Genomic DNA, 13,082 nt, shown 5'->3' on the forward strand with positions numbered 1-13,082 from the left:
AGACATTTCTCCACAAAAAAATAGAAAAATGGCCAATCGGCACATGGAAAGGTGTTCCACATCATTAGGCACTGGGGAAACGCCAATCACAACCAAAATGTGTACCACTTCACATCCACTGGGATGGCTATAATTTTTAAACAAGGACAATAATAAACACTGAGGAAGATGAAGAGAAATTGGAGCCCTCATTACACTGCGGGCGGGAAAGTAAAATGGCGCAGCCTCTGTGGAAAACAGTCTGGCAGTCCCTCAAACAGCTACACATCAAGTTACCATATGATCCGCGATTTACTCTTACAGAGATATAGCCAAGAGAAGTGGAAGTATGTCCACACAGAAACCCTGTACACAAATGTTCGTAGCAGCATTACTCACAGCTGCCAAAAATGGAAATAACCCAAATGTCCATCCAGTGGTGAACAGATGAAGAAAATGCAGTGTTATCAATGGAACATTAGCACGAAACGGAACAAAGTACAGATACATGCTTAAAACATGGATGAACCCTGAAAACACGTTACGTGAAAGCTAGTCACATGTTGTACAGTCCCATTTATAGGAAACGTCTAGAAAAGGCAAACCCAAAGAGTAGATTCGTGGTTTGAGTGTTATGCAGTATGCAGGGCAGGGAGAAATGGAAAGTGTCTGCTGACAGGTATGAGGTTTCTTTTTGGGGTGATGAGTACATTCTGGACCATGTCCTCAAGGACAGCCTAGTTCATACCGTTATTATGGGTAAGCATGTGTATAATTGTGTCTACAGTAATAAGCTTTCCTGTGTAGTCACACACCAGAGTGGAATCAGATCTCCAGATTCTGCCCCCTTCTGGCCATGGAAGGGAACTGGGACAGTCAGGATCAGCAATAAGGAATGTGAGTGGCTACTCATAAAACGGGCTCTAACCTTCATTTAGAGTCCAGACAAGAGTCACATCAAATAAGTAACTTCAATAAGAGGGCATTTGACTTAAAACTAACCCACAGGGAACAGTTTGAACTCCAGTCAACAGGCCACAAAGTCATGATGCGTAACCCAAATCCAGGCCACCTTGATGGATGTGTCATGCGGGCTCCATGTTCACACTCTGCAGGGCTCTGTGCTTGGTCTAATACTCTTTTGCCAGCTTGAAATTCTTATTAATTTTATCTTTAAATTTCTGAGGGTTTTTTAAATTTATTTTTTAGAGAGAGTGCGAGCAAGAGCAAGCAGGGGGAGGAGCAGAGGGAGAGGGACAAGCAGACTCCATGCTGAGGGCAGAGCCCGATGTGGGGCTCGATCCCATGACACTGAGATCACAACCTGAGCCGAAATCAAAAGAGTCAGATACCCAACCGACTAAAGTACCCAGGCGCCCCTAAACTTGTGTTTTAGAAGTGAAATCCAGTGGGACAATGGAGTGTGTGCATGAGTAGGGGAAGCAGATCCAGCACGCACATGTGCCAGCCCCTGCCCCCGTTAGCACAGGGTGCTGATAGAGGCACGGTCCACGGGGGCTCGGTGAGAATCAAAATGAGCACAAGGGAGGCGTGCTCCCTTGGAACTAAGCAGAGGCACACACAGCCCTGGAGCCCTAGAGGCCTTCCATGCAAACCGGAGCTGGCTCTGAATGCAGAGAGATGGCAACCCAAGGGTCCTACCATATCCCTTCTTAACTGGGTTACTCTGCTGTACTAGCCAACCACTTATGCTGCAATGACACAGAAAAACTAGAAAGTTAAGGCAGCCCACAGTTCCTTTTCCTTTCAGCCCTTCCTTACTCATCAGTCGAAGGTAGAGTGTTAACAGAATAAACACATACCAAGAGCTGAAGTAAAAACAGAGTTCACCTTGTACAGTATTTCCACTGTTCCGGTAGGAACAAAGCCCACAGGCCTGTAGGAGCCAGGAACTGCACACTGCATAGGATTCTGCATAGAAGTTAAATGCTCTTATATTTGCATTTTGAACTGGCATTACATAATATGAAAATGGACGGTAAAATCTATGCTAATATTTTAAAATTTCCATTTTTATTTCCTTACGATGGCATTAAATAGCAAATAAAACACCACAACGAGGCAAGAGAGGCCTCAGAGGGAAGGGAAAAGCTGTGTAGTATCTTGAACAGTCAGCAAGCGACGAAGTCTCCTCCAGCAGGGGCTCTGGCCTTTGCGTGAACACCAGCAGCACCTGAAGCTTGCAGCGTGCAAGCTGCTGCACCCACTCCCAGAGTTTCTGATTCAGGAGGTCTGGGGGTGGGCGGCCCCAGAACCTATGTTCTGTAAAGCTCCCAGGTGTTGTGGATGCTGCTACCCCACACTCAGGACCACCCATCTAGAACGCGTTCGCCTCAGCCCCTGACAAGCTGTACGACGCCATCCAGAAGGGACGTGCTGTTACCTCGTAAATGTTCAATTGCTCCACCAAGTCTAGGTCGGTTCCTTTCTTGTTCAAGTGCCGCTGGGACACGGCCGCAATGCCCAGCTCCTCCAGGCAGTCCACCACATCGTAGAAGCTGTCTTGGTCTGGCAATCCCGACAGTGTCTGAAGAAAGAACAGGACACGAGCATGTTTTAGGGGACAGTCTCAAGGCTCTCGAGGCATTTTTTTGCAGGGTAGCCAGTGGCCAGGATTCTAACTATATGGGACAAAACAAGACAAATGACCAGATTGTTCGAAAAAAAAAAAAAAAACCCTATAGCGTGGTAAGCAGAACACACCCCAAGAGCCCACTCCTGCTGTATAGGTCCTGTATAAACCCCTTGAGTCCAAGCAGGACACTCCCATCATTGAACTACATTATATGGCAAAGGTGAAGGGATTTTACAGATACTCAAATTCCAAATCAGCTGATTTTGAGTTAATCAAAGGGAAGAGTATCCTGGGTGGGCCTGACCTCATCAGGTGGGCCATTTAAAAGCAGGTTTAGGCATTTCCGGAGCTCGGAGACTAGGAGAGAGATTATCCCGCTGGCCCCGAAGAGGCAGCAAGCCACCATGAGTTCTCCAGCTGCAAGGAAATGAACTCTGCCAACAACCACGAAAGCTTGGAAGAGGCTCCCAAGCCTCAGACCAGACTCCAGTCCTGGTCGACACCTTGACTATGGCTTTGTGAGACTGAGCAGAGGACCCAGCTAGGCGGTGTCTGGAGCCTGTCCCACGGAAACTGTGAGATGATAAGTCTGTGTTGTTTTAAGCTGCTAAATTTGTGGTAATTCGTTACATGGCAATAGAAAACTAACATGCTCGCTGATTAGAAACTCCTGTTAGGAAAAGTCTACCAACAGCTGGAGTTATAACAATGCGATGAGTCCTTTTTCTTTCAATTTGGTAGCCCTTGCCCTTGGTCTATGAAGTTTAGGAAAACATGAGAAATTTCAAAGCAACAACCAAGAGAGGAAAAGATAACCCAAGAGTGGAGAAAAGCAGACTTCTTTTTGAATTCTGTGTCTCTTAAAAGAAGGATGATCTCTCAGACGGGGCTTCTGCTCAGAACTGGAGGGACCCTTGAGGTGATTTACTGCAAGCCCTTATCTCTCGAGTGGGGAGATGAGGGCTGGGGAGGGAAGGGGTTTGCCTGAGGGAACAAGAAGTTCCCGCAGACCTGGGACAGAAGCCTCGCCTCCCCTCACACACTCATGCTTCTGCACAAATTATTCTGGCCTGGAATTCCCAACACAGGTCTTTACTCCCTACTTCATTGCCTTTGCATTTCCAAGAACCCTACATACAGATTTCAAAATTATTCTGAATTCAGAAGAAAAAAAGACCAACGCTGTCTTAAGAACAGTTTGAAGCAGAAATTTTTCCAATGCTTCTATTTGGGGGCTAGTAATAATTAGAGAGAATGTCTCTATTCATAACCCAAATAATGGATTTTTTCCTTTCAATGCTGACTGAAGAGGACTCAAGTTACCGCTGTTGAGATCAGAAATGAATGAAAAATAACTGAGATGGGATAGCTTGATTAATGAGGGGCCCCAGCAAGGACCCAGAACGGGAGGCTGTGAACCAGACTCCGTCATAAACACGTGCTCACACCTACGGCACAGCAGCATCTCTGCATTAGCGGGACAACAGTCCCCGGAGCTGCCCCTGGCTCCCGACATGAAATGAAAGAGCATGCAGCCTTTTAAAGAATCCCATCATCCTAACAAGCCATCTTCTGGTTTTAGTGAAAACCTTGAACTCGTTAAAAGATGAGGAAAAGAAAACAGGACCCCAAAGCCTGGGCAGGGCTGGTGAATGGAGGTGCCCTGGTTTCGGCCCAAATTCCCCATTCGAGAAACCCAGATGAATTGACATTTAGTGTTGGGTTTATGGGGCACCTGGGTAGTTCAGACATTAAGTGTCTGACTTTGGCTCAGGTCATGATTCCAGGGTCCTGGGATCGAGCCCCACATCGGGCTCCCTGCTCTGCGGAGAGCCTGCTTCTCCCTCTCACACTCCCCCTTGCTTGTGTTCCCTCTCTCGCTGTCTCTCTCTGTCAAATAAGTAAAATAAAATCTTAAAATATCTCTAAGCTTTTAAAAAAATAAAAATAAAATAAAACTTCCTACTCAACTGTGTGGGGGCCACGATGAAGCAGAGTCCTCCTCACCTCTCACTTCCCTTCCCTTCTTCTTTCCTTTTTTTCCCTGCTGAGAATCAACTGAAGTCCTTACAAAAGCTTCCAGGGGGTTAGATTCCTAGACCTAATTCCCATTGCCTTAGCAAGCCCAACCACGATAAAGGGGGCTTACTATTAATTAAACAATTAGGTCCACAGAACCGAACAGATTCAGGGAGACTTGCTCAATAATAGGTCCAAAAGCAAGGGTATTAAGAGGTCATTTGTCATTTCCGCCATGGAAATTCAGGCTGGAGCCAAGCCCACACACACCCCTTCCAGGTATGGCTGCAGGGGACATGGCCTTTTGCCACCAACACACACAGGTGCTTTTCTCCAGGTGCAGAGGAAGAGGACTATCCATCCTAGAAGCACATTCGCCTATTTTCAGCTGATTCTCTGACATGCTTAGCAAATTGTACCATGCTCCCTTTGCTCCCTGGGTCCTGTCCTCGCATTTCTACCCTGACATGTCACCGCTAAATTGCCTCCTTCTGGCAAAGGGGGCAGCTAGCCCAGAGAAGTCTGTGAGGCAAATGTCTTTTGATGTCTTCACTTTCAGACGACAGTCACGACCCACCCCCCACCTGCTTTCTCTCAGACCTCGTCCTGCCAGGGCTTGTGACATGTAAATCTTCACAGACATCTCTCCAAGGGAGAAATTTCTGTCCTGAAGGACATTTTCTTTTCCTCTCCTGGGTTCTCACTGATTGCATCAAATATTTCTTCTAGGAAGAACCCGGTGTGGCAATGCATGCACACAAACTTTTAGAGCACCGTTACTGGTGAAATCCAAAAGCTGCAAAAAGCCAAGTCTCCTTCAATGGGAGAATCCATCGTGGTGTATCTATATTATAGACTAGGGCGCAGCAGCAGAAAGGAGCAACCATTACTGCCCTCGGTAACAGATCAGCCTCAGAGGCAGTATGCTGAGTGAGAGAAGCCAGACTCAAAGGGTTACATCTATCCTGTGTGGTTCTATTCGACACTGATGACATGACAGAACTACAGTCTAGACAATGGTTGTCAGGGTTAGGAAGAGGGAATCAGGAGATCACTACAAAAGGCTACCATGACAGAGATTTGGGGGAAGATGGGAATGTTCTATATGGTAACTCTGAAGGTTATGCATAGCTATCCAAGTTTTACAACTGACACAGCTGAATTTTTTCTTACAAGTTTCCGGTATGGTAATTAACAATAAGTGAAATGCAAAAGCCAAGGCGAATACTCAGCATGAATCCCATCCAGGTTACTTACCCCCCTTCCCTGAAAGCTCCAAGCCAGCCTCACAGAAACAGTAATACCTCTTGTGACTCACCCCCCCCATCAGCCTCTTCCTATTCTACAAGGTGGTCAATATCTGAGCCCCTCAAAGCGGGGGGTTCCCACTGAGGGGATTTCAGCTGGATCAAGACAGGGCATTAGGGAACATCAGCTTGCAGGGTGAGAAATGGTTGGTTTCTGATACTCCTTCAGATCTGACAACACAGCGTCAGGAGGTAGGAGCAGGAATGGGGGGAGATTAGTCTGGATCTTGGAAACCCCCCATTAATGTCCCTGTTTAACAAAGACAGCAAATGCCAGTCTCGGAACCCTAAGCAGGCTAAAATGTAGCACCCTTGTTTTGTCATAACAATGTTCATGTTTTGAATTCCATGTTGGTAGTCCCTCTTTTATTTTGTTGAAAGAAAACTCAGAAAAGCAATATAATCGTTTCCCAGATTTCAGAGTCTGAATTTTTTCCAGACCCATATTAACACTTCAATTTATTTATTTTGTTTGGGATCTCAGAACATTTACTCATTGGGGCAACAAACAGGCCTAAAATTCAACAAAGGAAAGCAAACCCAGTGTGGGTGCCAGGGGTTTACTTGACCTTTTTTTTGAGGAAAGGATGGCATTTGGAGTAATGTCCATAGGACCTTCCTCAACTTTCCCTGAGCCAGAACTAATAAAAGATGAGATAGAACTGCCCTAAGGGAAAGAGTAAGCGAGGAATTCCTGGACATTAAATGCCATCTGATGCCAGGGAGAATGTGACACGCGCTGGGTCTTTGCCAGTGACTGGCAGCAAGATGCCCACACACTCCCCGCCAACACTGCTGGGACCGTCGGAACAGCCCAGCGCGGCCTCCGCCAATAGGATGGGTAGCATGACAATGGAAAACATCAGGCAGGAGAGAAAATTCCATTTTTGCTCAAGTCCACGTTTTCCAAAACAATGTCACTGACTGAAAAGGGTAGGAAATAGATGACCTTAATCTTAAAAAGAAAAGAAAATTGCTTTAAAATTGCAAGGTAAAATCAACTCACAAAGACGTCTGAAAACATAAATAGAATTCTTAGGATTATCCTACAGAGAAGTACTGCCCATTCCTCACCAGGACTGTAGAAGAATTTCCTGGGTCCTCATCAACAAATGGCATTTCATTAAAAAGCAATCCCTGCCAATGAGACCTGGGGGAAAACGCCTGTTGTTTTAGTATATATTTCTTTACATCTTACTAGATTTAATGTCCTTCATTATTCCACTGGGTTCTTTATATATCGAGGATTGGGTAACTTCCTGCTCTGTTGTTTGCAAACAATCTCCCAGTTTGCCACTTGCCCTTAGCTTTTGTTTGTGGTTTTCATTTTACAAACAAGATCCATAATTTCATAGTTTCATGCAGTGAAATATTTAAAAGTCCTTCCCTTTGGATTCTTTTTGACAGGTTTGTTGATTAACATGATCTTCACCTCTACTTCCCATTTTGCTACTGTTATGTGTTACATCGAACTCTAACCTGTCTGGAATTCATTTCAGTACCTGTCAAAGGACGTATTTGTTTATTTCCATTTAGCACACCCCCGCCCCCAGTCATGAATGATGCTAAGCCGTTCCCCGCTGACTGCAGTCCTAGAGTGAGTTGTTCCGGGCGGTGAGGTCTGTTTCAGAGCTCCTCCGCTCCCATCATCTGTCTGCTGAGGAAAGAGCCAGGACCACATTGTTCTAATCCTTAGAGTTTGCACAACAGTTTAATATCTAGTGGAAATTTCTGCTCACAATGCTTTCTACTAATGTGTCTCCAGTTCATCAGGGGAAATGTTTCCCTGGTTGTACTTCATGCAGAGATTCTGAATCTTCTCTAAAGAACCTCCCATCACTGCAGCCGGTACTGTAGGCCTACGCTCAGCCGCTTGGGGAGGAAAGGCAGGTCCATGGGGCGGTTGTGGGATTCCTGGGGTCTAGGGCAGAGCCATCTGCGGGACATACCATCCCTCCAACCACAGCTTCAAGGAGAAAGTAACTCAGGTCCCGAGAGTGGGCTGTCCCAGGGCAGCGTGGGGTCAGCACCCTCTCCAGGGAGGGATCCTTAAGATGGCTGCTGCCCTCCCAGCTGGTGACCAGGAGGGATGTGTTGGGAGGGAGGGGAGCACAAGGGTGATATCACCTTCATAAAAGGAGGATGGGACCTGCCCCCAGCAGTCAGAATTCATTAAGCAGTGGAACAAGAGTACCTTCATTTCTCCTGGACTGTAAGCTATTTTCTTTCTTTTTTAAAAAAAAGATTTATTTGAGAGAGAGAGAGAGAGAGAGAGAAAAAAAAAAAACAAGCAGGGGAAGGGCAGAGGGAGAAGCAGACTGCTGGCTGAGTGCAGAGACTGATGCTGGGCTTGATCTCAGGACGCTGAGATCATGACATGAGCCAAAGGTGGATGCTTAACCGAGCCACTCAGGCGGCCCTGTAAGCTATTTTACTTGGGGAAAACTTGTGGATTTATATTCTTTTTTAAAAAATGATTTATTGGAGAGAGAGAGAGCAAGCAAGCACACATGCATGAGCAGGGGGAGGGGCAGAGGGAGAGAAAGAGAATGGGAAAGAATCTTAAGTAGACACTGTGCTGAGCATGGAGCCAGACATGGGTCTCCATCCCACGACCCTGAGATCATGACCTGAGCCGAAACCAAGAGTCAGATGCTTAACTGGCTGAGCCACCCAGGCGCCCCAAAACTTGCTAATTTATATTCTTAAGGAAAAATGTTTTTAAGTGGACATCTTGATAGGAAAAGTAATCATAAAATTCTGTCATCTCTCTGGTTTTGTTAGAAAAGACCAAAGCAGAGAAAGCACAGACACTCCCAGGCCTGCACACACATGTGCACTAGCCACGCACGCACACACACCATTTCCTCTTGCGAACAACACTGTAGCCATGGTTCCAGCCACCATCATGGGGGTCCTAGGTGACGTGGCTCTTCCTCAGAGGGCAAACTGTAGATTTTCACATTGTATGAGTTCCCTGGGGCTGCCGTAACAATGTATCACAAACTGGGCGGCTTAAACCAGCAGAAATTTATTTTCTCACAGTTTGAGAGACAAGAAGTCTGATCTCAAAGTGTAAGCGGGGCCGCAGAGAAGGAGGGTCCTTCTCTGCCTCATCTTGCACTGGCTGCTGGCAATCCTTGGCAGTCCTTGGCTAATAGATGCATCCCTCCAATGTCTGCCTCTGTCTTCACACAGCTGTCTTCCTCACGTACGTGTGCACACATTGTCTTCCCCCTGTGTGTGTGTCTTCTCCTCTTCTTCTAAGGACACCAATCATGTGGGATTACGACCCACCTTAATGACCTCATCTTACCTTGGTTGTTTCTGCAAAGACCCTATTTCCAAATAAGGTCACATTCATAGATATTCATAGGGGTGAAGACTTCAACATATCTGTTAAAGAGACATAATTCAACCCTTAACAATCATCAACCAACCTTGTTCACTAAAGTCATCGCATAAACCAGCAGCTCTGTGTCGACCCCATCTTTTTCCTCCAGGATTTCCATGATATTTGACCAGGGTTTGACTCCTAGGAGTAAAGCAAAAATCATTAGAAACAGCAAGTCAGTGCTCCTTATCCAACTCGTATCACAGTTTATCCAAAGACTTATCACCCAATGATGGCAGTCTTTCAGTCGCCAAATTTCAAAGTGTAACATTCTCCTGAGGATGGACTTGAATATGCTTCTAATTTGGCAATAATATACCACTTCATTCTCATCCACTTGAACATGTGTACTCTCTATTGTCAGAGTGGCTATCAATTTGCTTGAAAGTTCCCTTTACATTAAATATGTAATTTGAAAAAATCCATTCGTGGGCATTTCCCTCTCTGAGCATGGAAACTCTTGGTAAATACTCTCTGTATGTCCATCAGCGTGGTATGCTCTGATGTCCTGCAAGGAAAGGGGACATGGAGATCTTTACATTCACTCCAACAGTGGACTCCCAGAAATACCAGTGAAACCTCTGTCTAGCAAACATTTCAAGAACATAAGTATATTACCTCTATTCAATCCAGGCATAAATACCATTTAAGCATTAACAGGGTACAAAGAACCCACCTCACTAAGAACCTGGTCCTTTGAACCCTGTTGATGCTTAAACAGTATTTGTGCCAAAGGTGGCAGAGGACCTGGTACAAGAAGTGACTCTTAAATGGGGCTCTGCTAGTTAAGATTCAGGGGTGGTTATTCCCTGGCTCCCAGAGAGGGCGGGAAACCCATCACGTTCAGGACTGCCAAGCCAAGGCCAAGGTCACAAAGGGGATGCAAAACCTGGACACAATTTCCTACATCTGAGATAAGCATTTGAAGTGAAGTATTGCCTTGCCCTTGGCATGGCCACGTGGAGGATGAAGCTCCTTCCTGCTTTCTCTATAAAGATCTCTAGGGATAGTGTTTATTTTTGCTGCTAAGAGTAAATTCTGAAATACTGTAAAATCGGTGGCTTCTTGGCTGAGTTATGTCTGAGCTGATTTGCTGGCCTTGAGAACTAAGCTCCCCAAGGACAGCAGTGATCTCGGTCTTACTTCTTTGCTCTTAGCACAGCGTCTGGCACATAATCGGTCTGAGTAGTAAGTGGAGATGTCTGAGAGGGCATGAAATGGGTAAAGCTGGAGGTGTTCTGGGTTTTTTTTTTTTTAAAAAGCTTTTATTCATTCATTTGAGAGAGAGAGAGACAGAGAATAAAAATAGGGGGAGCAGCAGAGGGAGAGGGAGAAGCAGACTCCCTGCTGAGCCAGGAGTCCCATGTGGCGCTTGATCCCAGGACCCGGAGATCATGACCAGAGCCAAAGGCAGATGCCCAACCATCTGAGCCACCCGGGTGCCCAGGCTGGGGCTCTTTTAAAAGAGCCAGAGGGGGGCGCCTAGGTGGCTCAGTCGTTAAGCGTCTGCCTTCAGCTCAGGGCATGATCCCGGCATTCTGGGATCGAGCCCCACATCAGGCTCCTCCACTGGGAGCCTGCTTCTTCCTCTCCCACTCCCCCTGCTTGTGTTCCCTGTCTTGCTGGCTGTCTCTATCAAATAAATAGATAAAATCTTTAAAAAAAAATAAAAAATAAAAAAATAAAAATAAAAGAGCCAGAGGGCAAATGCACACAGTAAGAGAAGGAAGGGGGTCAGAAACAGGCACCTACTACGTGATGGTTAAGAACACAGACGTAGTTTGCTATAGAGGCGCACGGGCTCTCCTAGCTAGCTAACAGAAGGCCGTTTCCTTGGGCAAAACTGCCCAGCTGGTTAGAACCAGGCAAGCTTCTCTCACCCTAACTCCAAACACAAATGCCTGACCCTTTGCCTGCTAATGGCTCATGTTTACCATCAAACTATTCTGAAGTCCACACCTGTTCTTCAGCCCCCAGCAAGGCAGCTCTTCCTGCCCTCATGCAGTCAGTGTGGTGAGGAGCTCTCTAGTCTGTCAGGGCCAGTCTGAGCACCGCAAGTCCTTCTGCTGTGTGCAGGACAAGTGCAACTGGCAGTATTCCCAATCCGCACCCAACCTCAGCGCAGAACACGGGTTCTAGTGGGTTCCCCACAGATGGCTACAAGGGAGACTGCAGGAGACAGCGCTGAAGCTAAGCACTTCCAGTGGTGCTAGTGGGCCCAGAACGGCTTTCTGGTTGCATACTTTGGAGCCAAAGATGCCAAACGGCCTGGGGAAGAGAAGGGAAGTGTAGCCAGATCATCTCCTCCCTCTCACATATGGACATACTCGTGTGCACACCATTTAATCCTTTATCATGAACACATTCACACACTGGCTTCTTTTAATTGAAAAATTTAATTGAAAAATGTGTTCTTCAGATGTGGTATGTGATTACCTTTTAAGGATATCAAAGCCTGGAAACTTGCATATATTCCTACACTACTGAGATGAATGTTTACTCTCCATGGATTGTTTTGGGGCCACAAAATGGGAAACATTTTAAAGAAAGAAGGTGAAGGGGAGGAAACATTTTGGTGCAACAAAACAGCCTTGACAGGGCTCAAGCTGGCCCGTGGGAAGCACCAGCCACTCAACTCGCCCAGGAGCTGCCCCCACTGGAATGAAATGGTCCAGGGCAACCCCACCCCCACCTCCGCGTGCTCCATAAAGTGTGTGTGTGTGTGTGTGTGCGTGTGTGTGTGTGTAGGGGGGGTAGCCCTGTATAAACCATATGATCTGACCTCTTCCCATAACAGAGAAAGAAGCTGAGCCCCAAAGTAGTGGAATGAGCAGAGGCTCGAAAATGCTTCTATGTAGGGGTGATCGTGTCAACCTCCGAGAGTCCTGGGACGTGTCAGGGAGAGAAAGCACTTTGTCTTTTTGCCTCAGCGCTCATGAAGGACCCCAGGAGACAGTAATTTCCTTAATCATGTCCTTCTGTCTCCAGCTCCACCTCCAAACACTGGCTCTGTGAGTAGAGGCTCCATGAGAGCCCGTTTTTCCTCTGATGTTTCAAGCACATCACTGGCACTGAAGTATTTACTGAATCAATGAGTTTTATATGAAAAAATACTTAGCACAGTGTCTGGTACATAACAGGCACTTGAATATCAGTAGCTGTAACTGTCATGGTGGCGGGTGGCAGTGGTGACACCCACACTCACCCAACCGGCTTCTACACACTCCAGGGCAGGTCCCCTCTTCCCACCAAACCGCAGGGCCTCGCTCTCAACCCAGAAAAAGCAAGCACACCGCAGATGACTCAATACCTTCTCCCCCCGACTTGCCTCCTAGGTCCCTGTGGTAACTGCTCCCCCACCAAATAAAGGTTTTTAGCCCGATGCCCTGTACGTGAGGTGGTCTACCCCGCCATCAGAAGGGCAGCGTGTTCCGGGTCTTTCTACATGACTGACAAACATGCTTATCTATGCTTCGTCTATAGACAACCATGGAAACAGAGCTTAAGTTTTGTCACCTAACTCCCACCACGCTCCAGGAGCACTCCACAGATCAATATATCCTCGAGCAGGAGGCAGAGACGGGCTGGCTTCAGAGGATGGCTGGATTTGTCTTCCCTATTAATCAGGTGTGATCAACACGCTTGGGAATGAAGTCCTATCTCATTACCTCACATCCCAACGAACATGGAACTTCTTCGAAAGCAGTGCTGACCTCAAAAGCACTTGCTGACCCAGTTATGACTGAAATTTCAAAATAAGTTCCCCAGTCTGGTCACTTGCCCCACC

General features: G+C 46.6%; 1 protein-coding gene across 1 annotated transcript in view; it reads right to left on the reverse strand.

Moving 5' to 3' along the window:
* Nucleotides 1–13,082, reverse strand: part of FHOD3 (formin homology 2 domain containing 3) — a 450,577-nt gene that overhangs the window by 155,019 nt on the left and 282,476 nt on the right. Inside the window, 2 exon segments of the mRNA XM_044382961.3 lie at nt 2,384–2,527; nt 9,342–9,436. Of these exon segments, the coding sequence (XP_044238896.1) occupies nt 2,384–2,527; nt 9,342–9,436 (239 nt within the window).

This window comes from Ursus arctos, unplaced genomic scaffold (genome assembly GCF_023065955.2).
Source record: "Ursus arctos isolate Adak ecotype North America unplaced genomic scaffold, UrsArc2.0 scaffold_17, whole genome shotgun sequence".
In the NCBI taxonomy this organism is placed as follows: Eukaryota; Metazoa; Chordata; class Mammalia; order Carnivora; family Ursidae; genus Ursus; species Ursus arctos.